This window comes from Hippocampus comes, unplaced genomic scaffold (assembly GCF_001891065.2).
Source record: "Hippocampus comes isolate QL1 unplaced genomic scaffold, H_comes_QL1_v1.1 scaffold82, whole genome shotgun sequence".
NCBI lineage: Eukaryota > Metazoa > Chordata > Actinopteri > Syngnathiformes > Syngnathidae > Hippocampus > Hippocampus comes.
Window position 1 is genome coordinate 318911 of NW_017805135.1, and position 26662 is coordinate 345572.

A 26662-nucleotide genomic window follows, 5' to 3' on the forward strand; every position below is an offset into this window, starting at 1 on the left:
TGCTGTTTCAATAGATCAATGAATTTAATATATTGATATACATAGATAGACAAAACATTTTTAGGGTAAAACCCGTCAAATTAATCAAATGTCTGTTGAATGATAATCTCAACGCTCAAAACTGCCAACAGTTTGCCACTGCAGGAGTGCCTGCAAATCACTTTCTACCGCCAAGTGGCAGTAGTGAGCCATGTGGTAGTCACACCAAAGCACGAAGAAGCACGCTCGTCGTCTCCACTCTCCTCTTGCGGTAGAGTGTGGCGAGCTAGTCGGGTTTACATTAACTGTCATCAGTTTTGATAGTCGTAGGCTCTTTTCGTACACGGAGAGAAGGCTATTATCGCACACCATGGCGTTAAACCTGATCATCAACACTAGCAACCCGCCTTTGGGTGAGTTGCCACTTATGGTTGAATTTTTAATGAATAATTGGTACCAGTAACCGCTGGCGAGCCTGCTAACTTGCTATTAGCACGGTTACGTGTCCATCAGTGGGATCAAAACACATACTCATTAGTGGCCATTTAGCCTCTTTTGTACTCGGATATATTTAATTTTATTATTTGTTTGTGGGGGGAAAAAACTCGCGTCAGCTGTTTGGAAAGCTATTGCACCATCTTAGCAAATAAAAACTGGTAAAATCATCACGATTTGGAATGGAATAGTGTGCGCTGCCTGTGCAAACACTATTACGTCAACAAAATGAATGAACACAACTATAACGCCGTTCTTGGTATGAACTGAAGTCACTTATGTGCTTTAGCATCCTTGAATGGGGCGTGTACGTCAACCAGTTGATGATCCTGTAGTCGTGGCACTCAAAATTTAAGTGACAAAACCGCTGAATGAATAATAGTCGCTACTTTTGACCGAAAAGCTCAAATTTTCGACTTAAATTACGGTTACATCTACGCACGTTGTTTCTCCATTCGAAAAAACAATTGTAACGTGAAATGAACTTGGAAGTTACGTGAATGTTTCACTTGTGTTGCATCAGCCTGTAAATTAACCCGGAGCGCAAACAATTGATATTGATGGGTTTAACGAAATTACCGGAAACATGTTCAATTGCACTAAATTAATACAAAATTTATATACGGTCAATTAAGAAGAGCATTAAGAGCCCTTAACTTTAAAAGCGTCTTCTCAGCTTTAACAGCGGCTAAACAGCGACACGCAGCTGAGTGAGTATTACATGCTGATGCAAGACCACAACATTCGGGTTGATGGACGCATAAGTGGGTGTAAGTGCCAAAGACGCGTCTGTTTCGAAACTCAGAAAACGCAACTGTGACGTCATAATTACAAATAACAAATAATTATAATTATCGGAAAAATACTGGTAAGTTGTATATGTAAAACACTCAAATGTAAACCAGCAAGTGTCATGCAAAGCCACTCGCTCCCACTTGGATGCTACTGCGCCATCAATGCGCAAGACTACAGTCAACTACAGTACTTCTGATATAGAGAGACGATTTTAAATGATTTAACTCCTCCTTCACCCTGAAAAATACACTTAACCTTATAAAAACACACATTTTAAAGTATTCCTTGCCACCACTTCTCACATTCTCATTGTCAAGAGTGCCTGAGAAGAATCATTGGTTGTTTCTTATTGAGATCATACTGTCTCTTCAGGAGCCCTCCTGACCGCCGAGCATGTGAAAGGAAGCGTGCAGCTGTCAGTGGAGGAAGGCAAGGACACCCGCCTTCACATCTCTGAGTAAGCACGACAACGTGTGTAACCAGCACTTTCCATGTAAGAGTTTAAAAGTTGTTTCTTGTCGTCTCTGCAGTGCCATCCAATTCAGTGACGCAAACTCCATCAGCCGATACTTGGCGCGGGTGGCGCCGGCTTTGGGCCTCTATGGAGCCAACCTGATGGAGCAGACTGAGGTATGTGATTGCTTGCAAAATTCTGTCAATTTTCAAAGTTGAAAACTGGCCGTGGAAATTAACAGGAATTATGGGAATAAACCGTAAGAAACCAGTGAGTTCATGAAATTGAAGGTTGGCTCTTTATTGGGGAATTGAAATACTGGGAGCAAATATGTTTGAGCATAAATCTGATTTAAACAACCAGATTTCATGCAATTTCAGTAATACAACGTAAAACAGAGTATGCCCCAATATAATGCAACACCATATGTTCCTGCACACTGGGAAACCCCCATTTCGTGTGTTAAAATTTAGACTTAAACACGTCTTTGGCTTTTTCCTGTGGCTTCATGAAGCGTTGCGTTTGGCATTTGTAGGTGGATCACTGGCTGGAATTCAGCAGTCGGCGTCTTTGCGGCCAGCCCGATTTGGGTGCGTCTCTGACTGAGCTGAACAAGGCCCTGTCGCTGAGAACCTTCCTGGTGGGCCACACCCTCACCCTGGCAGATGTGTCCGTTTGGGCCGCCCTCAAAGGTGAGCGCCTTTAAAAAAAACACAGTCCTGATAAGTTTATTTTTTTAAATGTATTGTAAATTGTTATGGTTTGTCTTCTGAAGGTCACTGTGACTGGCCCAACAAGGGCAAAGACTTCAGCCACGTCAATCGCTGGTTCTCCTTCCTGAGTTCTCAGGTCCCCTTCACTGCCTTGGACAACAAATACACCAGCAAGAAAGCTCCACCAACCAAGTCCAATGTAAGCCACACATTGGAAATAGGTGCCATATGCTGCTTAGTGTTTTTTTTTCCATAATGAATTATGTAAGTCAGAAATGAATGTTAGTCTCATTGTCATGAAATACAATCGACCCACACATACTCTCAGTTCGGCATGCGCAGATTCACATATTCTTTTTTTTTTTCAATATATTTTTAGATTTTTCAACAATTATGGATTTTGTTTTGTTTGTATTCATTCTTTTGTGATGGATTTCTCATATGTTTGTCAGTCGGAGGGAAAGGATAAGAAGGCCGACGTTGGAAAGTTTGTGGACTTGCCTCAAGCTGAGATGGGCAAGGTGGTTGTTCGATTCCCTCCTGAAGCTAGCGGGTGAGACTCGCCCCCGGCGTGCAAAATGCAAAATGTTGTCATCAAATTTTCACATTTTGTCTTTGCTTTCAGGTATTTGCACATAGGCCACGCTAAGGCCGCTTTGCTCAACCAGCACTACCAGGTCACCTTTAAGGGCCAGCTTATCATGCGCTTTGACGACACCAACCCGGAGAAGGAGAAGGAGGACTTTGAAAAGGTGAGAATTGACCAGTGTCACGTTTTGACAGTGTGTGACGTGACTCTGCATCCCCTTAGGTGATCCTGGAGGACGTGGCCATGCTGCAGATCAAACCGGACCAGTTCACCTATACCAGCGACCACTTCAATGTCATCATGCAGCTGGCTGAGCAGCTGATGGCGGAGGGCAAAGCCTACATAGATGATACGCCTCCTGAGCAAATGAAGCTGGAGCGGGAGCAACGTACAGAGTCCAAGTGCAGGAATAACAGTGCGTATCAAACACAACACTCCTTTTGCACCACAATGTCACTTTTTGCCACCCATGAATTCTCTATCTGCGATTGTATTTCCATTCATCCAATCAAGGCAAGCAGTCGCTTCCAGGCAAGCTGCCAGGCTATATATTTATTTACTATACTCTTATTTATAAATCACTGGTACGGAATACGTTAAGGAAAAATATTTAAATCACCACGTGTATTTAAAAACTTTTTTTATCTTAATTAAAAAATACATTTTTATATTGTTGATTGGAACCAAAATATATATTATTAAGAAAAGAGGCAGTCCCACTAAAATAGGACTGGTTTTTTTTTTCAGCTTTGGATCAGAACATGAAGCTATGGGCGGAGATGAAAGCCGGCACAGAGCGTGGTCAGATGTGCTGTATGAGAGCCAAGATTGACATGAACTCCAACAACGGTTGCATGCGAGACCCCACGGTGTACCGCTGCAAGAACGCCCCCCACCCTCGCACAGGAAACACCTACAAGTACTCAAAATAAAACAGTTTTGCAGTTTTATGCGGGCTAATATTTACAGCCGGATGACCTTGCCTTCGTTCTCTTCCAGAGTCTATCCGACATACGACTTCGCCTGCCCTATCGTGGACAGCAGAGAGAATGTGACGCACGCCCTGAGGACCACCGAATACCACGACCGTGACGAGCAGTACTATTGGTTCATCGACGCGCTGCGCCTCAGGAAGCCGTACATCTGGGAGTATTCCCGCCTCAACCTTAACAACACAGTGCTGTCCAAGCGCAAGCTCACGTGGTTTGTGGAGGAGGGATACGTCGATGGATGGTAAGGTTGGGCTTCTTTCCTAACTCTGCCTTGTACAATGCACAAGTTAATGTCAGGGCGACTCTTCCTCAGGGATGACCCCCGCTTCCCCACAGTCAGAGGGGTGCTGAGGAGAGGCATGACCGTGGAGGGCCTGAAACAGTTCATAGCAGCGCAGGTATGTTCATTCCATCGGTGCTGTTCTCCTGAAAAGCCTCATTCTGGCAAATACATTACTGGCCAAATTGGTCATTTATGGGTTTTGAGACGAAGCCATGCCGCGATTCGCATAAGCAATTGACACCCCCACTAAAAATGTTTAGAATTGTCCATAGCAATAATTTCCCCTTTAATATAATTTCAGATGCACGTTTCGATATTTACCTTAAATATAGCTAACAGATTATTTGATTTTGTAAACATGCACCAGAAGTATGTACATGCACCTGAGACAAAGACTTTCCGTAACTTCCACTAACAACCCGGTTTAAAGCTAGCTCCTCCCTGACATACAAAGCGTTTGTCAGTGGAGATGTATCACTTCAACATACTTCCTTGACACAAAACTGTACCATTTTCCTATTTGGACTGGCCCTTGTTGCATCTTGTGGCAACTTTCACCAAGGCCAAACAATCCTAAACGTCAGTTTAAACGTGTTGGATTAAATGCCAAGTCTGTTGATGCTTCTCCACTCTAGTTTTCTCGTAACACATACAAGCTGCATAGTAGATGTCCACTCAAATGCCTTGAGATAAATAAGAAATGGCATTATTTTTTAAAAGGTCGGAAAATGCATTTACTTGTCATATTTCTAACTGGACACTAAGCAACTCTTTCCATTTGCAGGGTGGATCCAGGTCAGTGGTGAACATGGAGTGGGACAAGATCTGGGCCTTTAATAAGAAGGTACGGCTTCCCTTCTTGTCTTGCACCATTACACAAAGAATGAGAGAAAACTGGAAACGGCACAAGGTGCTTTTATTTCAAGTTGCCAAACCAGAGTAAATGGGGGCTCATGTTGAAACTCTTCGTCACACAGCTAGTTATGGCTTCATCCCGTCATAAACACCCCCTACCCCTTAACTCAATAAGGCGAGGACCTTTTCCCCTAGCATCCAACAAGGCGTACCCTCTCGTTTCTCACATTTACAACCCCCCCCCGCCCCCACCCCCACCACCCCATCCCAACCCCTCATTTGTTTGCTACATGTTTTTTTCTTGGCTGGCTGCTTCACACGTAAATCCAGTATGTTGAAGTAATAGCCTACTCAAGAGGTGCAGTAAACTGTATATCTTTGTGTGTTTTTCAGCTAGTGTCATGTTAAGACCCATAAGTAGCACTTAAGCAAAAATAACTCCACGTTTATAAAAAAAAAAAAAAATGAAGCGGAAATCACGAGAGACGGTTGATTGAGCTCCTCAATGAGCTATTAAATTAATCGTAAATGATAACAAAAGAGCATGATTATTTTAAAAGATACAATTTTTGATATGTTACATGCACGCTGTAACTTCATCTATGAATTGAATGAGCTGTCTGAAAAATCAAATCTGGCCATTGCGCACCAAAGTTTTCTACCGTTGTTTTGGATGAGGATGGTCAAAACTCGAGAATGAAATTGTACTACTTTTGGGAGGGTTTAACTTTGGAGTTTGCACTACCTTTTTCCAACTGTACTTGTGTGTGCATATGTGACGGCATCTCCTCACTCTTATGTGTTTCCAAGCTGCCTGTTAGCTGCGTGAAGGTACTCCTCCTCTCTGCCACATCCTCCCCGCCCAACACCCTCCTTCCGTCATTCTGTTTTAGGCTTAGCCGCCATTTACTGTGGGTGAGATGCAAGAAGGCGACCTCATGCTGTTTAAAGAGCTTGGAACGAATTAAGTTGCTAAAATGGAATGTGGACTGAACAAGCAGCTGTTTTTTGTCTGTTTGTTTGTTTATTTGTTTTTAAACCAGCATGGCGCAGTGATTCACTCATTACGTCTGTTGCCCCCCCCCCCCACTCCCCTCTAATATCTCTCCTTAAGGATAATTTATTTATTTATTTATTTTTATGATGTTTAACGTTTCAATCATTGTGTGGATGTGTTAGGTGATTGACCCAGTGGCGCCCAGATACACGGCTCTCTCCAGCTCGTATGTGGTTCCCGTTTCTGTCCCAGAGGCTGCGGAGGAAGTGAAAGAAGTGGCCAAACATCCAAAGGTGTGCAGTTGTTACACACACACACATACACACACACACACACATGCTAGTGTGTGCCGTGGCTGAGTCTCATTGTTTCCCGTAGAATGCCGAGGTGGGCATGAAGCAGGTGTGGTACGGACCCCGAGTGTTGGTAGAAGGAGCGGATGCCGAGACGTTCACGGAGGGTGAGGTGGTCACCTTCATTAACTGGGGCAACCTCATCATCACCAAGATCAACAAGTACGCACCTTAATTAGTCGTCTCATACTGGATTGTGTACATACATGCAGAACGGCGCTAGCTTGGCTATGTTTGTGGCTCGGTTTACTTGTACTGTACCTCAAATCGATTGTGCACCATTTTTGTTCTCAATCAGTCGAGCGGCAGCAAAATATCTAAGATCAAATTTTGGCTCAAAACACAAATCAAATAATTCGACTTGGTATATGTGATTCGAGCCACCACAAAGGCATGCTTCTATTTGAGGTGCATTGTTTATTTGTTCAAGTACCCTGTTTAAGTGGGAATTATGCTCATGGATCCCCCCACTCCTCCCTTTCTACTCAGAGGGGCTGACGGTAAGATCCAGTCCATGGAGGCACGGCTAGACCTGGACAACAAAGACTACAAGAAGACTACTAAGATCACCTGGCTAACGGAGTGCGCCGGCACCCCTCTCCTGCCCACCATCTGCGTCAACTACCAGCCCCTCATCACCAAAGCGGTCATCACCAAGGACGACAACTTCAAGGATTACATTAACAAAGACAGCAAGGTGACCGTTGGTTCGAATGATCTGAGTGGACGCGGGCTTTACAGTGGACTTATTATTGACATGACTGCGTGGATGTCTAAGATTGAGGAGAAAATGCTCGGCGACCCCTGTCTGAAGTCTCTGAAGAAAGGTGACATCATTCAACTCCAGAGGCGGGGATTCTACATCTGTGACCAGCCCTACGAGCCAGTCAGGTAAGCGGGAGGAGGAAGATGATTTTAAAGGGACACTGGCCAAATTAACATGTAAGGCTCGATTTGTAGAAGTAAAGCACAGAAAATTTTATAAAATTGTTTCAACATATTTTCAAAATTATCCAAACAAAAAATATGAACCTTTCACTCCTGTTGCGAAAAAAAAAATCAACATGAAAAAAAATATCCCTTCAGGTTTTACAGCAAAATCCCAAAGTAGTTGAATGACAATTGTGACTTTCTTCTGCAGTCCTAACAGCTGCAAGGAGAGTCCGTGTGTCCTCATCTACATTCCTGATGGTCATGTCAAGGAGATGCCCACTGCCGGGTCCAAAGACAAAGACAAGGACAAGGGCAAGAGCCAGGCACCCGCCAACACAGTGAGCATCCCTTTTGTTCTCGTTTTTCCATTCGACCCTGCGGGTTGAACAAATGTTGGGTCCTGACCTTTCTTCTTAGCAGGCTTCTGCCAAAGCGTCGCCAGCTGCCCCTGCAGCTGCTGCCCCTGCAGCCACCTCCTCTGTCAGAGTTAGTGAGCTCTTCTCGAGCATCGTCGCGCAGGGTGAAGCTGTCCGCCAGCTGAAGACTGCCAAAGCACCCAAAGAGGAAGTGGACAAGGCGGTGAAGCAGCTTCTTACCCTGAAGGTGGAGCTTTCATCATAGACTGAACCTTTGCTATTCTTGTGCCTTAGGAACCAGGTCCCAATGAGAATAGCAAACATTTGCAAATGTGTAAAATGTAGGAGTGAATAGGGGGGAACAGCTTTATTAATGTTTATCAGCTCCCAAAACTTGGGCTTTTTCTTGATGGTTTTACTGTAAATCATAAAATCTTATTCATGATGATTCACTGAGTCTCGTCCTGACTTTTTTTTTTCTAGGCTCAATTTAAGGAGCAGACAGGAATGGACTACAAGCCGGGTATGTCTCCCCCTGCCTCCGTCCCAGCTCCAGTTTCCTCGTCAGGAGACTCCGCCCTCTGCCCGTATACACGCGTCTCTCAGCAGGGCGAGCTTGTCAGGAAACTGAAGGCAGAGCAGGCACCGAAGGTAACTGGCCACAATGTTTTTAACAGTGGAACCTCCAACAAAAGAACAACACCTGTTTTCAAGTTGCTCTCATTTCAAAACATGAAAGTTAACGTCATCATGAAATCTTTGACTGTGTGAGGAGAAGTACATTATCTGTGTGTATTTGTTCCACTCATGTCTGCCCACTCCGACTATAGAAGCTCACTGAGCTAAAGTCTCACACAATGATGGTTCAGCGCCGTTTTGTTTGATGTGAGAGGATTTTTCTTTTTGTTAATTGAGAAAATGGTCATTAAACTCCACAAACTGTACCTCTTTTTGCCTGTTCAATTTGGGAGGTTCCGCTGTATTTACTTGAGACGTCCATCCATCCCTTCATTGGCGCTTGTCAGTACTATAGTTGTGTTCATCTTGTTCCTTATCTGTCCGTCAAGTTCATCCTCCCACTGTCACTTGTCTCATCTTTGGCCGCTGATGTAATCATGTCGTTTCACTCACCGCCGTCTCAGCATCATCACTCGCATGGCTTTCACATTTAGTTCTTCAGTCGCAAGCTAATGTAATTGATGGTACCAGGACCGGATCGACGAGGCGGTCAAGCAGCTCCTGACGCTCAAGGCCGAGTTTAAAAAGTTGACGGGTCAGGATTACAAACCTGGGATGATCTTGGCTACTGGTTCCACCGCTCCTTCATCAGCTGTGACCGCCTCTTCCTCCTCCCGCTCCTCTTCCTCCTCCTCCTCCTCTTCCTCTTCTTCTGCTTCATCCGTCTTGTACGAGCGTGTCGCACAGCAGGGAGAGCTCGTGCGGAAACTCAAGTCGCAAAAAGCACCCAAGGTATACACATGATTGTTAAAATGAGTGGAAAACTGACATTTCAGCTTACTCTGATGAGTTCCAAATGTCATTTAGGGTTCTATGCCAAGGTCAGTATTTAAGATGAAGAATTCAAACCAAAATAAGGGTTTCAAGTTAGAGATTCAAATCTGAGTTTGGGCTTCAGTTATGATTTAAGGGTTCATGTTTCAAACAAGCTTTGAGGTTTAGATTTTGGGTTTTAAGGCAAGTCTCGGTTTTTAAAGGAAGGACTTAATCCACCTTCCACTCAACAGTCTCATGATTCGGTATTTTCTCTACTCATTTAGGACCAAGTGGACGATGCGGTCAAGCAACTGCTTGCCCTGAAGGCCGAGTACAAGCAGGCCACCGGCGAGGAGTACAAACCAGGGGCGGCGCCGGCCCAGAAAGCGCCAACTCCAGTTCAGAGCGACGTTGCGTCTGCCGCTGGCCTTTTTGAGAAGGTGGCCCAGCAGGGAGAATTGGTCAGGACACTGAAGGCCGAAAAGGCCTCCAAGGTGAGCCCAAACGGTGTGGAAGTAAGCGAGTGTACCTGGAGGAAACTCACACTAGAACATGAAGGACAGACCACAAGCTCGAACTGTGTCAATTACCTGTTGTCGTCCCCCCCCCCCACGACCCTTTGTAGAAATTCTTGATCTTGTTAAAATGGGAACTATTTTGTGAAGAAAGCCACACATCACGGAGGTTTTCTGTTTCAGGATCAAGTGGACGAAGCCGTGAAGACATTGCTGGACCTGAAGAGCAAATACAAAACGCTCACCGGGCAGGAGTACAAACCGGTGGCGGCAGCTGGTGGTGAGGACAAGAACCGCAAGGAGAGGGAGAACAAGTCTGAGAAGCAGGGAGGAGGAGGAGGCGGCGCAGGAGGCGCCAAGAAGGGGAAAGGAGACAAGGCAAGTCAGGGGAAGGATCCGGCCGGAGGAGCTGGAGGAGCGGGAGACGGTCAAGGACCCAAGAAGCAAACGCGGTGAGAGCTTCGAGCTTGTGCAGGGGACAGGCAAGGGGTGGCCAACGTTTTGCCGTTCTGTCCTCATATCCGGCCCACAGAGCATTTATTTTGTCAACTGTCGTGTAATATTTTTTTTCTCTTCCTAAAATGAGTTTACTAAAGTATATCCGGCCCACAGAGCATTTATTTTGCCAACTGTCCTGTAATATTTTTTTCTCTTCCTAAAATGAGTTTACTAAAGTATAGCTTCATTTTTATATATTTTTTCATTTAAAATTAGTTAATTGATTATAAATAATGAAAAATTATTGTTTAAAAAGCATTCAAATGTAACATTTAATGTTTTGCGCTTCATTTTTTTTCTTCATTTAAAATTGTTTAATTGATTATAAATAATGAAAAATTATTTTAAAAAGCATTCAAATGTAACATTTAATGTTTTGTCTTATTAAATTAGTTAATAAAAAGAATGTTTTTAGCCTCATTTGAAATGTTTTAAAAAGCAAATGTGGCCGATGCGCACATGTTCATGGGTGCTCACTTTTTTTTCTTCAGAACCCGGGCTTCCGAAAGCCAAACTCAATGCAGTAGGGAGGGGCGACGTGAGCATTGGCTCATTTGCATTCAGAGTGCAGCACACCCTTAAAACAGGTTGAGTTCAGCAAGGCAAAAATCAGGACTGAGTAATTCAACGAAATTCTTGTTTCTTGGCGTATTTTGACAAAAAGAATGGATGAAGACACTGTGGACATGTATTAAAATATGTAAGGAGGTGCATGATATGTCTCGTTTAAATTGTGTAATACTTTCATGGAGTGGAAAGTAGTCCTCTAAATTTGCTCTCGGAAAAAAAAAAAAGGTTTTTTTCCCTTCCGAACCCTTCTAATTTAAATCTGCCTTCATTCTTTTCAGTTTGGGACTAGAAGCTAAGAAAGAGGAGAACCTGGCAGACTGGTACTCTCAGGTACATTCTAATATGTTCACTGACCACAGCATTAGGTACACATTTAGCAACATAGTTCTGATGGCATTCAATGCCCGTGTGTACATTTTCCTTGACCAGGTGATCACCAAGGCGGAGATGATTGAATACTACGACGTGAGCGGTTGCTATGTGCTGCGCCCGTGGTCCTTTGCCATCTGGGAGGCCATCAAGGACTTCTTTGACCGTGAAATCAAGAAGCTGGGTGTGGAGAACTGCTACTTCCCCATGTTCGTCTCACAGGCGGCCCTGGAGAAAGAGAAGACGCACATTGAGGACTTTGCTCCAGAGGTACACGAGCACGACAATAAAATCAGAAGCTTACGCATCGATGAACAACTCCAGCGTTGTTGTCAATCACTTGCCTTGTTTTGCAGGTTGCCTGGGTAACGCGCTCAGGGAAGACAGAGCTGGCAGAACCCATTGCCGTCAGACCCACCAGCGAGACAGGTCAGACAGACATCCAATACACATTTTTCTGTATACATGCCATTTAGCTCGCTTTTCCGCCAATGTCAAACCTTTCCGGAATATAAAGTTTTCGTGTAGATTTATGTCAATAAGTAACGCTAGCCATCTTTACTGCAACACACTGCCTGCACTGACTAAAGTTTACGAAAAGCTGAAGGAATTCAAGGAGCAGCTAAGTATAGTTTTGTTGTGTTTTTCTCCCCTCTCGTGGCTTTTTCAGATATCCGTTTGGCTAAAATGGGCTTATTTTTTTCCGCACGCCTGCCAGGGTACTTTTTTTTTTAAACAATACCTATGAAATAAGAACTACAAATTCCATGCTTTTGTGTTTCAGTGATGTATCCAGCCTATGCCAAATGGGTCCAGTCCCATCGAGATCTGCCAATCAAGCTCAACCAGTGGTGTAACGTCGTGGTCAGTCGACAAATTTCCAGTGCTGTACTCTTGGTCTATTGAAGTTAGGCAGTGTGAAATCTCACCTCTTTACCCTTCTCTCGTCTCCCAGAGATGGGAGTTCAAACACCCCCAGCCCTTCCTGAGGACTCGTGAGTTCTTGTGGCAGGAAGGCCACACCGCCTTTGCTACCAAAGAGGAGGCCGCTAAAGAGGTAACCAGGCTTGGCTTATAGATCTGCCGTTGGAGGTTCTTTCAGAAATTATTCCCCGTAGTGCTAGGCGGTTTGTATATTTTATTGATTAATTTGAATGTATTTTTTGGGGGGGGGGTTCGAATGGGGCCACCATTCTGAACAGCGTTCCTCCCTTTCTGTATTCCATCCTTTATTAACCACAAAGTAGCCACAAAAAAGTATTTACCGGGACTTTCGCACAACAAAATGATGCGCTGGGCCGTATTTTGATGACCAAAAGGCGCACTTAAAAGTCTTAAATTTTCTTGTGTTTGTGTTAGATACATAAGTAGCACCCGTAACTGCCACTGCACCCTTTAATACGGTGCGCCATATGGTCGTGAAAAAACGGTAATGACATACTGTACATGGAAAAAGCTGTTAAAAGCATTTGAGATATTTTACATGAGCATTGCACTTGATAGGTCATTTAAATTATCCTTAAAGAGTAGATTTTGGTGGCATTGTTTCGTTAATCGTCTGAACAGACAGCATCACCTTGGACTGTTTTCCACTTGGCTTTGTTAGGTGCTTCAGATCCTGGACCTGTACGCCAGAGTGTATGAGGAGCTGATGGCCATCCCGGTGGTGAAAGGCAGGAAGACTGAGAAGGAGAAGTTTGCAGGAGGCGATTACACCACCACCGTGGAGGCCTTCATCTCCGCCAGTGGCCGAGCCATCCAAGTACACGATCATCCCAACGGGAGCGTGACGGGTCGTTGTCTGAACTGGCTTGCTAACTTTGTGTTTGCCGCTTGCTGCAGGGCGCCACATCCCACCATCTCGGTCAGAACTTTTCGAGAATGTTCGAGATCACGTTCGAAGACCCAAAGAAGCCTGGCGAGAAGCAGCTGGCCTTCCAAAACTCTTGGGGCCTTACGACCAGGACCATCGGCGTCCTCACCATGGTGCACGGAGACAACAGGGGGCTGGTGCTGCCACCCAGAGTGGCCTGCCTTCAGGTAGACGCGCTACACTGTACTTCATCTTCAACTGAAGTCACTTCGATGTAAGAAGGCGTTTGTTCTAAAAGCTCATAAGATATGTTAAATCTACAATGTTGCAACACTGTTCAACTGCGATTTCAATTCCAAAATTCTGCACAACCAGTGGCTGATGGCCAGCCACTCATGAAAAAGAGTTGCAGGACCCCGCACACCGCGCGACAGTTAAGTGGCATTCAGCCGCGTCGCTCGATTTGCAATGGGCCTAAGGCTGCAATAAATCCACGGTGGAAACGTTTGACATGAGGCATGTGTTATACAACTATATTGCATTTTAAGCCCATATGGCTTTCAATGGATGTCCTCCCCCTCGTTGCTCAGGTTGTCATCATTCCATGCGGAATCACGGCATCGCTGGCAGAGCAGGAAAAGGACGCGCTGATGAACCAGTGCGACACTTACGTCAACAGGCTGCAAGCCGCCGACATCAGAGTAAAGAGCGACATCCGGGACAACTACTCACCAGGATGGAAGTTCAACCACTGGGAGCTTAAGGTAGAAAATCACCACTTGAACAGAACCCATTCATTGCAAATTGGTAAAATTGATTTGTTCCGCCAGGGCGTTCCCATCCGTCTGGAAGTGGGCCCGAAGGACATGCAGCAGCGCCAATGCGTCGCTGTAAGGAGAGACACCGGCGAGAAAGTAACCATCCCCGAGGCCGAGGTGGAGAAGAAACTGGCTGCCATGTTGGAGGACATTCAGAGCTGCTTGTTCGCTAAGTAAGATGTACTTGTACATTGGTCGAACATTGACACTCACTTGCTTCTACACCGAGCAGTATTTACTGGCCTGTTTGGTGATAATTTGAGAAGGGCCTTAGAATAAATAAAAAAAATAAATAAAATTGAATTTTAATTGTTGCTAGAGGAGCTGGATAGGTCACTAAACATCATGACCTAACCAACCTCTCTCTGTTAACACCCATGCAACGGTGGCCCAGAGCAGCATATAAACCGATGTTCAGTGATTACAAATGAACATAAATCCTCAATATATTTTGTGTCTTTTTTGTGTTTTATTTTTTTTTAACAGAGCGTCAAATGACCTGAAGAGTCACTTGGTGGCTGCAGACACGATGGAGCAATTCCAGAAGGAACTGGACTCCGGCAAGGTGAGGAGCAAGCACCACCCCACCCAGAGGGAGTCCCTGTCCTCAGTCACACGAGTTATTAACAAAGTGCACACACATTCCCATTTTTAATGTGTGTACTTGTGTTTTTTTACTCAGTCTTGTGTTATGCAAAATGAGCAACACAAAACTGAGAAAACCACTGATAAAGATTTTCCTGAGCCTGAGCCTTTATCCTGTGGTTTGGGGAGTCTTGAGAGTCAGCCGACATTCAGGCCTTGGTCAATGAGGGAGGGGAAAGATTGTATGTAACCTCTTTATCACATCTCGTTCCATATGGCAGATTGTCCAGATCCCGTTCTGTGGTGGCATGGAGTGCGAAGACTGGATCAAGAAAACCACTGCCAAGTATGTCAACGTGTTTTCTCTCTCTCTCTCCTCCTTTTGCCGTTTAGGAGTGCTAATAGTTATTTTTTTTTTTGTATCAGGGATCAGGACCTGGAGCCAGGAGCGCCATCCATGGGTGCCAAGAGTCTGTGCATCCCCTTCTCACCACTCAAGACGCTGCAGCCCGGTCAGCTGTGTGTCTGCGGCAAGGCACCAGCTCAGTACTACACCATGTTTGGACGTAGCTATTGAAGATGCCGTTGTTGTAGCAGTAAAGGGCTCTTTATTCACTTCCTTTCATCTACTCCTTTTTGTATTGTATCTCCCGTGGGTAGGTTTTCAATGGCACTTGTATTCTTACATCGCTTAGGTATGTTTTTTTTTTCTTTTTTAATGAAAATCATGTTATTGGACAAAAGGGTGAGAGAAACCATGAAACCATTAAAACTCAATCACATGTGAGAGAAAATATTCTCCGCCAAATGAAATGGTGAATAATGAATAAATACTGCCATATTCATCATGGGAAAACAGTCATGTCATAAACTCCACCTCTCTCAGGTAATCTTAATTTTGGATTTTTTTTTCCATCCAGCTCCTTTCTGCGTTGGTTTGCAGTTAAAAAAAAAACATCGATCTGCAGCAGCTCAATTATGATGTACAGTTGACTGTGTTACTTTAAAAGCCAGCTGTGTATCCTCTGGAGTCACAATTTAAACAACTTGGCGAGATAATAAACTTATTTCTGTGGCATTTTTCTTGTTCTTGTTATTTTTTAGTGTGCACCAAGTTTCACAAGTTTAGCTGGACTTTAACACAAAATGGTTATTTGAAAAAAGGGTTGGCACGTGGCTGATTTACCTACACACGCGCACAGAACTGATCTTGTCAAACTTTTGACTACGTATATTATGTAAACGTCATTACGAGTCATGTCTTTTTTAAATGAGAACACTTGACACTGCTTTCAAGGCGTAAAGTATTGAGTTTTGCTGTGGAATATGTCTGAACAAATTTATGCCTTTTCTTACTGTAAATATTGCGTTATAATATACAGTATATTAATAATACATTAAATGCATTTCACAAAACGAATGCTTTTATTGCTGCGGGTCTTTGGGGGCGGGGCTATGATGCCGAACCAGGAAACAATCAGAGTCGAGCTTGACTTCTTCACCTCGATACCTCCACCCCAGCCGAAGGCTACCGACTCGAGGCCGAGTGTCGACGATCACTGACGAACTAAATTTAACATGACACCCAGGTACTAAGGTAAATTCCCCGAGACAAAATGAGCGACAGAGGTCTATCGGACGAGTTGGTGGCCGCGGCGTGTAAAGATGGAGACCCCATTACCAAGGTAAATATGGTTGTTTTCGCCGTTTTGACGCGGGAGTTAAGTTTTCTCGTCTGTCAAACCCTCAGACTTGGGGTCGGCCATACCCCATTTCTCGGTGACAGGATGCCTGCGTCCATTATCGGACACGGCCAATTTTGTCACGTGCATGTCACACAGAATCGTTCTTTTTTTAAATAAAAATGCCATTTATTTGTGTAGGGTTGTGACGATCGTGTTTTGTTTAGTAGTACAAAAATGGTCAATATTTTGATAAGAAGGCAGGCAAGTGGGAGTTAGCATTACGAAGCTAACTTAAGTGACAGGCCAGCTAGCCTAGCACTCGTTAGACTTAAGAAGAGAATAACTTCGAAGTATTCACGAAACTCTCAACATCCGCGGTACAATTTTTACACATTAATAAAATGATCACAATTCCACAGTTTCCGTAAAAATAAGTCCCATTTAACGAATTCATTCAAGTCATCCTTCCATTTTCCAACAACAACAATTCAAACTTAAAATTGCTCTGCTCTTTAGGAAGTTTACGATCAACAGTTGCCTTGCTGTCCTTTTATTTACTGAGCAGTTTTCACTTTGGGACTCTTTTGAAAAGTGTAAACGTTTTTGAATTCCATTTTACTCGGACGGTTGCGTACCTAATTTTAACACATTGACCTCTTTCCACCTTTCTCATCCAGTTCAAACCATTCTCAACTCATTCTGTTCCGCTCAATCAGGAATCGAGTCATTTTGTTATATATATATTTTTTTACTTGTGACGAGTAAAGACAAAGTTGAAATTCCCACATTTGTTTCAGTGTTGCACATTGTAACAATAATTCCCCTCCCTAATGGAGCCATTCTTCAGAAATTAGTCTCTCTCTGTTTTACTTTACTGCACTATTTTTACGACCAATTTTGCTGCTGTAGACTGCAAATTTCCCCAGTGTGGGACAAATAATGGTAATCTTATCTTACACACATGCCGAACAACGAATACTTGTCATTTAAATGTACGTTCAAGAAGATTGTTAGATTCGTTTGGCTTTTCCCCCCCTTTGCCCCTCTCGGTCTGACACGAGAGAAAGTTGGCCCTGTCTGGTGCCATTCATTCCGACTGACGGGAAAGTGTTCAGCATTCGAGTGTGAGCTCTGGATGCTTCAATTTTGAACCTACATACACACTGTCTTGAAACGCTCCTCTTCTAAGTCGCTCACATTTACACCCTCGCTTGAAATTATAAATAAAATGTAAATATGTACTCCTTGTGACACAAATCACCTATCATGCCTTGATTTTTTTTCTCTTTCTTTTTTAGAAGCTGACAATTTTATTTCTGTAACATTGACTTCTTCTTGTAATACAACCGCTGTCTTCTTATAAACCTTTCACTTTTTTTTCTCCAGTAAAAGTATTCTTACTCTTACTTCTGGAATTATTATTATTTTTTTTGTCCAATCACGTCACCTCTGACAACACCTAAAAAAAAAAAAATCTACGTATGTAGTCGGCATGATTTTGGCAGCATTCTGACTTTGTCCATGATTCTTATAAGATTCTGACACTGTTCTCATGACATCATTCTGGCAAGTTGGAGCAGTGTGACTTTTTTATCATGTCAATATATATATATTTTTAAATTCTGGTCTTGCAATGCTCCGACATTTCTCTCATAAATGTGTCACGATATTCTAATAACTTCGTTTCTGAGACGTGCTCATTTTTTTTCCCAGCAGTCTTTCAACTTTATTACTCGAACATGTTTCTTGTAATAGTGTGACTTTCTTCTCACATAAAAACTTAATTCTGGCTACAGTACGACTTTTAATGGTAAAACTTTTTTTCCCTGAAACTGTATGACCTTTTTTTTTTTCTTCGCACTATTCAAAATGTATTCATGTAACATTTTAAACTTTATTCATGAACCTGTTGTACTTTCAGTATCCCTACTTCTTTGTCCTAACATTCTTTTTGTCATATTGTCATTTTCCTCTTGATACTATTAATTTTGTCCCTTTATTTTCACGACATTTTTTTTTTCTGACAATATTACAAATATTCCTACTCTGTAAATTCACAACTTCTTTGCTGAGGTCTTCTCACTTTTGCCCTATTCAGGGTCAGCAATTTGAAAGAGCCTTGTCCAATTTTAAGGCTTGCTACTTTGCAATTTGTCACTCCACACACACACACACACACACACACACACACAGAAGTGGGAATGGTTGTTGGTTCCATGTGTACACTGACATAGAGATGCCATTTGGCCACATGCCATTTTTCACAGGCTCGTGTCAGAATATGACATTTTGTTCGCTTCTGTTTTTCCACTCCTCCTTTCAAAAAGATTCAGTTGGTCCTCTCGTTGTATGTTAAGTACTAAAAACTCAATTCCTTTTATGTCGTGTAGGATTTCATGATGCAGCAGACGATGCTGCGAGTCAAGGATCCGGTTAAATCCTTGGATTTCTACACCAGGATCCTCGGCATGACGTGCGTATTAATTAAATAGGTACTCGTTTGAATGGAGCTCTCTGAGTTCAACAGTGCGCCGCACGCAATTTCTGCCCAGTCTGTTGCAGAGATTCGACTTCCCCTCCATGCGCTTCTCCCTCTTCTTCCTGGGATACGAAGACAAGAACGAGATCCCCGCCGACGTGAAGGAGCGCACTTCCTGGACTTTCTCCCGCAGGGCCACCATCGAATTGACACAGTAAGGGTGACGCTCTGTAAAATTGACTTTTTTTTTTTTTTTGGGGAGAGAGATAGAGAGAGAGCAGCACACGACTTGTGGCACCATCAATCTAACACTCCTTGTGGTTTGAAATAGGGTCCACAGGTCCTTGCAGCTTGAGTAGCTTGGGTTTCCTCCATTTTTGTTTCATGTTGCACCTCTTTTCTAGTAACTGGGGTTCGGAGTCTGATGAAAGCCAGTCATACCACAACGGAAACTCGGATCCACGTGGCTTCGGTAAGTTTGGGCATCATTCAAGCAAGAGCATTTCAAACTACTAACACAATTCATTGTTATGATATTAAGACTTTTTTTTTTTTTTTTTTCCATCCGAAAAAATTCATGGAGCAAATACGCTGTTGCAAAATGAAATTATTAAGTGTATTGGCAGTTTTTTTTTTTTGTTTTTTTTGGTACTGGTGAGGCAAGGTGACGTCGGCAAAATAGTTGCAGCTTGGAAACCACATGCTGCGGTTTTCCAACAGCTAGATAAAGCACAGATTTTTACTCCTATTTTGTCGATGAATGCGTTCGTGCTGTCTATGTCTTCACAGATATGAGTCACTTCTCTAAAGAAACTAAATAAAAAGCAAAACGCACTGATTTGTGTTCACGTTACTCTCGACAGGGCACATCGGCATCGCGGTGCCAGACGTCAACCAGGCCTGCAAGCTGTTCGAAGAGCAAGGCGTCACCTTCGTCAAGAAACCAGACGACGGTGAGATGTTTGAAATTGACTTGAAAACAGTGTTTCCCGCGATCTCCATTGTGCCCGTGTGCATATTTTACTTTTCAAAAATCTCAGGCCACCAAATAAAATGCCACAAAAGTACAAAAACGTATCTGTTGTTGTGTTTTTATTCTTTTTTTTTTTTTTTTTTTTTTTTTAATCTTCCAGGTAAAATGAAAGGACTGGCCTTCATTCAGGACCCCGATGGCTACTGGATCGAGATCCTGAGCCCCAACAATATGATTTCCATCACCTCCTAAAAAACAAAAACAAAAAGGGATGGGAGCGGTTTCATGGAGTTTACGGGAAGCTTTTAGTTGTGGAGCACAGTGTGAGAAAATAATCAAAACGTCAAGCTGGAAGCATGCAAGCCGCTCCAGCATATGATATATAATACATTTAGATTAAATACATACATTTTTGTGTTCTGAAATAACTTAAATTTGTGTGAAATTACAGAATGTAAATTGTGATAAGCTGCTGTTGGGAAGAAATATGAGAGCTGGCGTTCAAATACAAATGAGAACATTTTCCTCTGGTGCTTTTCAAAATAAAATACAGAACCCTCTTGCTTTTGTTTTGTTTTGAAAACATATCCGGATTGAGTGGTTGTTCTCTGTCTGCCCGCCCTGGTTTCGATCATTACTGATTTGCGACCGACGGGGGGGGAAAAAAAAACATGTCTGACGTTCGGTTCGACTCCTCGACGCGCGTTACCAAGGCTTGGGTCGCTCTCAGAAGACTCGATAAAAACGGTTTGTTGTTTCACGTTCGGTATTATACTCAATTCAACAATCGAGAAATTTCCTCGCAGTCGAGTTCCGTGCTCGGTGCCGTCGTCATGGCAACCATTAGCAAGTTCTCATGGTTTGTATTTACCTGTACTCATAATAAACAGTAAATCACGGGCATCGTTGAATGCAAATAGTTTCTTAAAAGTTCTGTTTCGAGTAAGCAGTTAACGAAGAACGTTTTTCTCCATGCTACAAGTCAACAGCTGCATTTGATTGCCAAGTGCTCTTGTCGACCCAACAAGTCCAGTTAAGGGGTTTCCGATGGGAATGCTGTTCCAAAGACGGCACGTTATCCGGATTTGGACTAAATGCATAGTCAGTCTAAATGAAAAAGAATTTTAACTCGTAAAACTGAGCGTGCTTTCTTGTGACACGTGATGAATGCCCATGTTCATGTAGTACTTAGTAGAATTCAAAAGGGTAATGAATGGTGTATCTTGCAGATGACAGAGTCGTGGCGCTGCGTGAGGTGTCAATTCCTCAGGCGGTCGACATGTCCTCCATCGTACAGGTGCCCCCCTGTTGTTTATGCTGTTTGTCACGGCAACGAACGCACACATACTGCAGTCAAGACTAAAGCGTCTTCACCTGTTCTCATCCTCTCCAGATCATCGCCTCCTCCTTCAACCTGGACTCTTCAGATGTTGTATTCAAGGTAGGTTGCACACACGTCATAATGTTTTCTTATTGCTCGATCAATGACTTGGATGTGCGTTCAGATAAGAAACCAGCGTGGATGTCTGATCCCTCTGAACAGTTCCATCCCAGCAAACAGCAAGCACACGTATGTATTTGTTTCATCTTTATGCATGCACTTGGATTCACGTTTGAAAGGGTGGGGGTTGGGGGGGTTATGTCCACACCCAATTCCAATCAATCAAGCAAATTTTATTCATAGAGCAATTTTCACACAAAAAAAGCAGCTCAGAGACATTGATTGGATGGCAGCATCTGATTCTCCAAAACCTGGATGTACTTTCGAGCGTTGATGGTGCCTTCACAGATGTGCACCTTCTTTTCTTCGTTGGCCCCGGAGGACACGACGTCCACAATTTCCCAAAACAATTTGAAATATGGACTCGTCAGACCACAGAAGACCTTTCCACTTTGCATCAGTCCATCTTTGACGAGCTCGGGCCCAGAGAACTTTGTGTGTGGCGTTTGGGTGTAATATGTTGCCCACCCTTGCTATACATGATCAAGACCGATGTTTCTCTTCACAGGCCCTACTTGCTTGAGGTAGCCAAGATCTTTCAGCATGGTAACATCGCATAAGACACAAATCATGAAAATATACTCATGAAAAATATTGAGAGAGAGAGAGAGAGAGAGAGAGAAAAAAAGAGAGAGAGAGAGAGAATTTCTTAAAGGGGCAGTCACCGCACGCAGAATTTGAATATGATCGTGAATCTAGAATGTGCTCAATTTGCATGCCTCCAATGGGAGGGGGGATCAAAAATGAAGGAAAAACTTTCAGAGTTTTATCATAACATTGGTATATGCGCAAATGTTTGGTCACTTATAAGACGTCAGAGTTTCATTACGATGCTACATTTTTATGAAGATTGAGTGATTCTGATGAGGACACCAAAGGCACTTCATCATGATACTGACCCAAAGATGCATTGTATTTATTTATTTTACAATATTATTGTATTCAAGTTTTGTTTTTCTTTTGTTTCTAGTGCATCCCAACCCTAAAAGTATCCCCATGACTGTGATCAACAAGAGTATGAAGACCAGACTGCACTCTGTCGACAAGAGGGTACGCGGCTACCAAAAATCCAGATGTGAAACATTATCTGAAATGTATGGTTGTAATGTCTGTATTCATTTCATTCATCAAGTTAATCTTATGTGTCCAAATTGCCCTTGAGTTTTTTAAGATGTGAAATAGAAAAAATAATACTGCTGATTTATTTTATATATTAATGTTTTAATATACTGTATTATGTGAAATGATTTAAGTATTGGATTGTTGCAGATTCAGAGACTTGAGGAGCTTCTGCCTCAAATCAAATTGAGACGCAGTGAAAAACTGAACCAGGTAAATGAAAACAACCAACACAATATCCTTTGTAGATGATTCTTTTTTTTTTTTTTTTTTTTTTAATCATATGTTCATACTTTCCTTTTTCACTGTGCTCTCAGGAGATTGAATGTCTGAACCAGAAGTTGATGTTTCTTCACAAGAGAATGCAGGTAAGCGAAGACTGATTTCACGAGAGGCGCTTCATTCAGTTAAGTGTCTAAAAAATTTTGCCTGCTCCGTTACAGGTGGTGGACTCACTCACGTGGAAGGGAATGTTAGCCCGAGCGCCTCTGTGGTGAACCATCCACTGACACCTGTCAATCAAGTGGTCACGTCAAACATTAAAGATGGCCCAGCACAGCGCATTTAAGGTCTTTGGACTGGGAAACATTGGCAGTGAAAATTTACCTCTTAAGCCGCTTACTGTACATTTTCTTTTTAAATAAAGATTTTCTAGTTTCATTGTGTTGTGATTCTTTCAAGTCATAAATAAATACCCAGTAAATTAAATAATTGGAATGTAAACTTAAACAATTGCAAGTGAAAAAAATATTACATTCTCAATGTTATTTTGCACTACATTAAAATGAAATATAACTGGAAATATTTAGATAATATGATATAAAGAATGAATTAATACAATATTTCCTTTTATTAATAGGTCAGGAATCATCAGAAATATTGGAATATTTAATTACATAAATATGTATTTTATAAATGTCAAACTTTTAAATGCACTTTAAAACAGACAATATTTTTTTTTGCGCACAGCTGCGGGGGCTCTTTTTGTGTTCTCATATAATCCCCAAATATTGTACTGAACGCGGTCATAACACATCCTAACGCCTGCTTTTGAAACACCAACTCCCATCGTGCCTTGCGGCGCAGTGTCAAACATGGCACCCGTCTCGCGGACAAAAGGCGAATCCGTCTGACGGTGGGCTGAAGCCCAAATACAACCCAGAGAAAACGTTTTTTTCGGGGAAAATTAACATCATACGAGTGCCCAGGCTCCATTGAGGCAATCTATAAGACCGCATGTTACAACTATAATCTATGGAGGACTGTCTACTGGAATAAGCAAGGTAAGTTGCGAGGCGCAGCTGTGTTATGCTTTCATTAGCCCGCTTGATTTCCTTCAATACGTGAGAGGTGCTGGTGGTCGAACCTCGCTTTAAACGGCCGGCGGGCCTGCGATGTTTCGCCAGATGTTTAAATACAATCCCCCAAATTTATACATCTTAGTCTCCCTCGTTGAGGTCAGAGTTCCGCTTTGATTCGGCACGTTTGCAATCCGTCTTGCCGCTGTGATTTGGGCGATTTAGGCATCTTCGTCAGCCACAAAACCGATTTAGACAATTACCGGTGGTTAGTTTTACAGTGTACCAAGCAGGACAAAATCGGCTGTTTTTTTTCAATGGGCTTTGGTGTGGGATGGAAAAGTTCCAAGCACAGCGCGGTGAAACTTGTCAGGCAATTTGAGCCAACTGACGTTGTTTATTTATTGCTTGTTCAAATTTGTTGACACAAATCCGCGGGAGGAGTTTGTTAAAGAATATATTTACATGAATAACAATACACCAACGTTAGCTGTACCTTAAGCTTTGGATGTTGCCGCAGTCTCCAATTAGCTGCAGTGGCTCCCAATGTCCTGTAAAATAGAAGTTCCTTACCTATGTTGCTGTGGTTTATGCTGTTTTCTTTTTCGTTCTGTGTCCAGTAGTTGCTGCAAAACAAACAACCCCAAAACGTGGCTGGATCTGAAAAAGTAGACTATCAAGGAACATTCTATTCTTTTCAATAATTTGTTTCAAAAAGTGAAACGAGTGTTATTTGTTCACCACCCTCAAAGTAAAACATTTCAAGTCTTTATTTGATGACTGGCGCGCACACACACAAACACACACAGACAAATTATATATATAAATATATCACATTTTTTCCTTCTCTACTCACATTAGTTTGCCGCTTGAGTGCCTTTTTCCCTCCTTCCAGACACGAAGAGGAACAACTTTTAATGTAAAGTAAACAGATTATCAGTACTGTATTTACATTATTTTTATTTGTTTTTACAATTTGTGTCCCTTTCACCGTGTTTCCCCTTTTCACTCACATATTTTTAGCATTGTCACAAACTTATCCACCATTTCCTTGACTTTTTTTCCACAAAATCTTTAACAATTTTCAATCATTTCTTAACTTTAATGCCCATTTTCACGAGTCTTTCCATTTTCACTCTTAATAGACCATTATGACAGATTTATCACTATTTTAAATAGATTTTTATCATACTTATAATAATTATGATAATAACAATATAAGGGAGATGAGTCAAATTGGGAACTTTGAAATCAATCATAAAATGGAGGCCAGACACATGTAAAAATACTTTTAAATGGACTTCACTGTTGTCTTGTAGGATGTTCCAGCATTGTGAAGAGCCTCGCTTCACCATCGAACAGATCGACCTCCTACAGAGGCTCAGGAGGACAGGCATCGGCCAGGCTGATCTCCTCCATGCCTTGGACACTTTGGAGCACCTGGATCGTCCCCACAGGCACACCTCAAACCACCAAACCTCTTCCTACGCCCCGCCTTCGTCTTCCACCGTGGCCACTCAGACAGTCTTCTCCGAAAGCCGCCTATCGCCGACTAGCTTTGATGTCACTTTGCCTGTCGCCATGGCAACGGTAGCACAGACCAACGGGAAGGTGTCGCCACTGACCAGATTTCCTCTGGTGGGCGGTGGGGTGGTGGGCTTCGGGTTTGAGGCGGGCGATGACGACGTAGATGTGGATGAGAAAGTGGAAGACTTGATGAGGTAGGAGACACGGGGAATGGATGTGCTGCAGTGAACCATAGCGACTGTTTTTGTGGCTGTTCGGGACCAACAAAAAGTGCGTGTGTGGTTTTAGGAGAGACAGCGGCGTCATGAAGGAGGAGATCAAGTGCTTCCTGGCCAGCAGGCGCATCTCCCAGGCCGTGGTCGCACAGGTGACGGGTGCGTGTCGCCCAAACTCCTCTTCTTCCTTCTTCCTCGAATGGATGTGCTGCAGTGAACCATAGCGACTGTTTTTGTGGCTGTTCGGGACCAACAAAAAGTGCGTGTGTGGTTTTAGGAGAGACAGCGGCGTCATGAAGGAGGAGATCAAGTGCTTCCTGGCCAGCAGGCGCATCTCCCAGGCCGTGGTCGCACAGGTGACGGGTGCGTGTCGCCCAAACTCCTCTTCTTCCTTCTTCCTTCTTCCTCTAACTTGGCAGCTCAACGGTCTCGGTCCTCTTGCAGGAATTAGTCAGAGCCGCATTTCCCACTGGTTGCTGCAGCAAGGATCCGACCTCAGCGAGCAGAAGAAACGAGCCTTCTTCAGATGGTATCAGCTGGAGAAGAGCAGCCCTGGTCAGAGCACACCCGTCCGTCTCTCTTGTCTGTGCTTACCTATCCGTTTGTCTACCTCGGTGTCTTCGTCATTTCTGTCTGTCGAGAGTGCCTTGAAAAAGTCTTGGCCCTCTTCTCACATTCTTCCTCTCTCCATAGATTCCCCACTTTAATTTTTATTCACATCGGTTTCTATCGATCTTTTTGTCCATCGATTGTGCTGTCCGTCTATTCATCTGTCCCCCCCCCACAAAAAAAAAACATGGAATTGACCTCTGGCTCACCGTGCATCCATTTTTTGTGTGTGTATTTGTTGGAGGAAAAAAAAAACTACAATAATGTGAAAATGTGCCCACCCCAATAAGGTGCCACACTGGCCATGCATAACTCCCCACTGACTCTGGAGGACGTGGTGATGGACTGGCAGCAGGCCCCGCCCACATTCACGCCTGCTCCGGGGGGCTTTCGCCTGCGCCGGGGGAACAGATTTACTTGGAGGAAAGAGTGTTTGGCCGTCATGGAGAGGTAACATTTACACAGATTGCTATACTGCTAAGTGACAGGACACCTTTAATGATGATTTGTATTTGTGTGTTTGCGTGCGCGCGCGTACGCTCGTGCAGCTACTTCAGTGACAATCAATATCCTGACGAGGCGAGGAGGGAGGAGATCTCCATGGCCTGCAACGCCGTCATTCAAAAACCAGGTGGGTCCAATCTCTCAGCCGGTGTCCTCCTGCTCCTCGGCATCCAAAAATGACAAGTGAGCACTTGCTGGGTGTGTTGTTCAGGGAAAAAGCTTCTGGACTTTGAGAAGGTGACGTCTCTGAAGGTGTACAACTGGTTCGCCAACCGCCGCAAGGAGATAAAGAGGAG

At 43.3% G+C, this 26662-nt stretch overlaps 3 protein-coding genes across 5 annotated transcripts; all 3 read left to right on the top strand.

Annotated features, from left to right (window-relative positions):
- The first annotated feature begins 213 nt into the window (after nt 1-213).
- eprs1 (glutamyl-prolyl-tRNA synthetase 1) lies at nt 214-15539 on the top strand. Of its 3 annotated transcripts, none has more exons than XM_019866653.1 (34): nt 214-392; nt 1642-1726; nt 1800-1899; nt 2259-2415; nt 2499-2635; nt 2889-2989; nt 3062-3188; nt 3248-3440; nt 3773-3944; nt 4025-4258; nt 4331-4415; nt 5085-5144; nt 6335-6445; nt 6531-6667; nt 6995-7202; nt 7284-7396; nt 7647-7776; nt 7856-8041; nt 8278-8445; nt 9004-9264; nt 9573-9782; nt 9987-10255; nt 11150-11201; nt 11301-11510; nt 11597-11669; nt 12025-12104; nt 12196-12297; nt 12847-13002; nt 13083-13280; nt 13644-13817; nt 13884-14044; nt 14358-14436; nt 14738-14802; nt 14883-15539. In XM_019866653.1, exons 1-34 carry the CDS (start codon nt 350-352, stop codon nt 15031-15033), a joined length of 4788 nt encoding a protein of 1595 aa, XP_019722212.1. In that variant the 5' UTR covers nt 214-349; the 3' UTR covers nt 15034-15539. The 3 variants fall into 3 exon arrangements, with proteins under 3 accessions (XP_019722212.1, XP_019722214.1, XP_019722213.1); XM_019866655.1 differs by having other exon boundaries at nt 7859-8041; XM_019866654.1 differs by lacking the exon at nt 9004-9264 and having other exon boundaries at nt 215-392.
- Nucleotides 15540-15941: 402 nt separating this feature from the next.
- glo1 (glyoxalase 1) lies at nt 15942-20154 on the top strand. The gene is made up of 6 exons (XM_019866656.1): nt 15942-16141; nt 18532-18614; nt 18694-18834; nt 19025-19092; nt 19484-19573; nt 19754-20154. Exons 1-6 carry the CDS (start codon nt 16073-16075, stop codon nt 19843-19845), a joined length of 543 nt encoding a protein of 180 aa, XP_019722215.1. The 5' UTR covers nt 15942-16072; the 3' UTR covers nt 19846-20154.
- A 3122-nt stretch (nt 20155-23276) lies between these two features.
- Nucleotides 23277-26660, top strand: LOC109513861 (homeobox-containing protein 1-like; the record flags this gene model as incomplete). Its single annotated transcript, XM_019866553.1, has 7 exons — nt 23277-23496; nt 24831-25232; nt 25327-25412; nt 25698-25808; nt 26153-26312; nt 26411-26493; nt 26578-26660. Coding segments are annotated over exons 2-7 (924 nt in total), but the record flags the coding sequence as incomplete, so codon positions are not given.
- Between the last annotated feature and the right edge of the window lie 2 nt (nt 26661-26662).

Bases quoted from the DNA above. Each gene is read 5' to 3' on its own strand.
- glo1 (XM_019866656.1), top strand. From the start codon at position 16,073: ATGAGCGACAGAGGTCTATCGGACGAGTTGGTGGCCGCGGCGTGTAAA. The intron at 16,142-18,531 runs GTAAATATGGTT...TATGTCGTGTAG, and splicing joins ATGGAGACCCCATTACCAAG to GATTTCATGATGCAGCAGAC. The intron at 18,835-19,024 runs GTAAGGGTGACG...CCTCTTTTCTAG, and splicing joins GCCACCATCGAATTGACACA to TAACTGGGGTTCGGAGTCTG.
- eprs1 (XM_019866653.1), top strand. From the start codon at position 350: ATGGCGTTAAACCTGATCATCAACACTAGCAACCCGCCTTTGG. The intron at 1,727-1,799 runs GTAAGCACGACA...TCGTCTCTGCAG, and splicing joins ACCCGCCTTCACATCTCTGA to TGCCATCCAATTCAGTGACG. The intron at 7,203-7,283 runs GTGACCGTTGGT...TGGATGTCTAAG, and splicing joins ACATTAACAAAGACAGCAAG to ATTGAGGAGAAAATGCTCGG.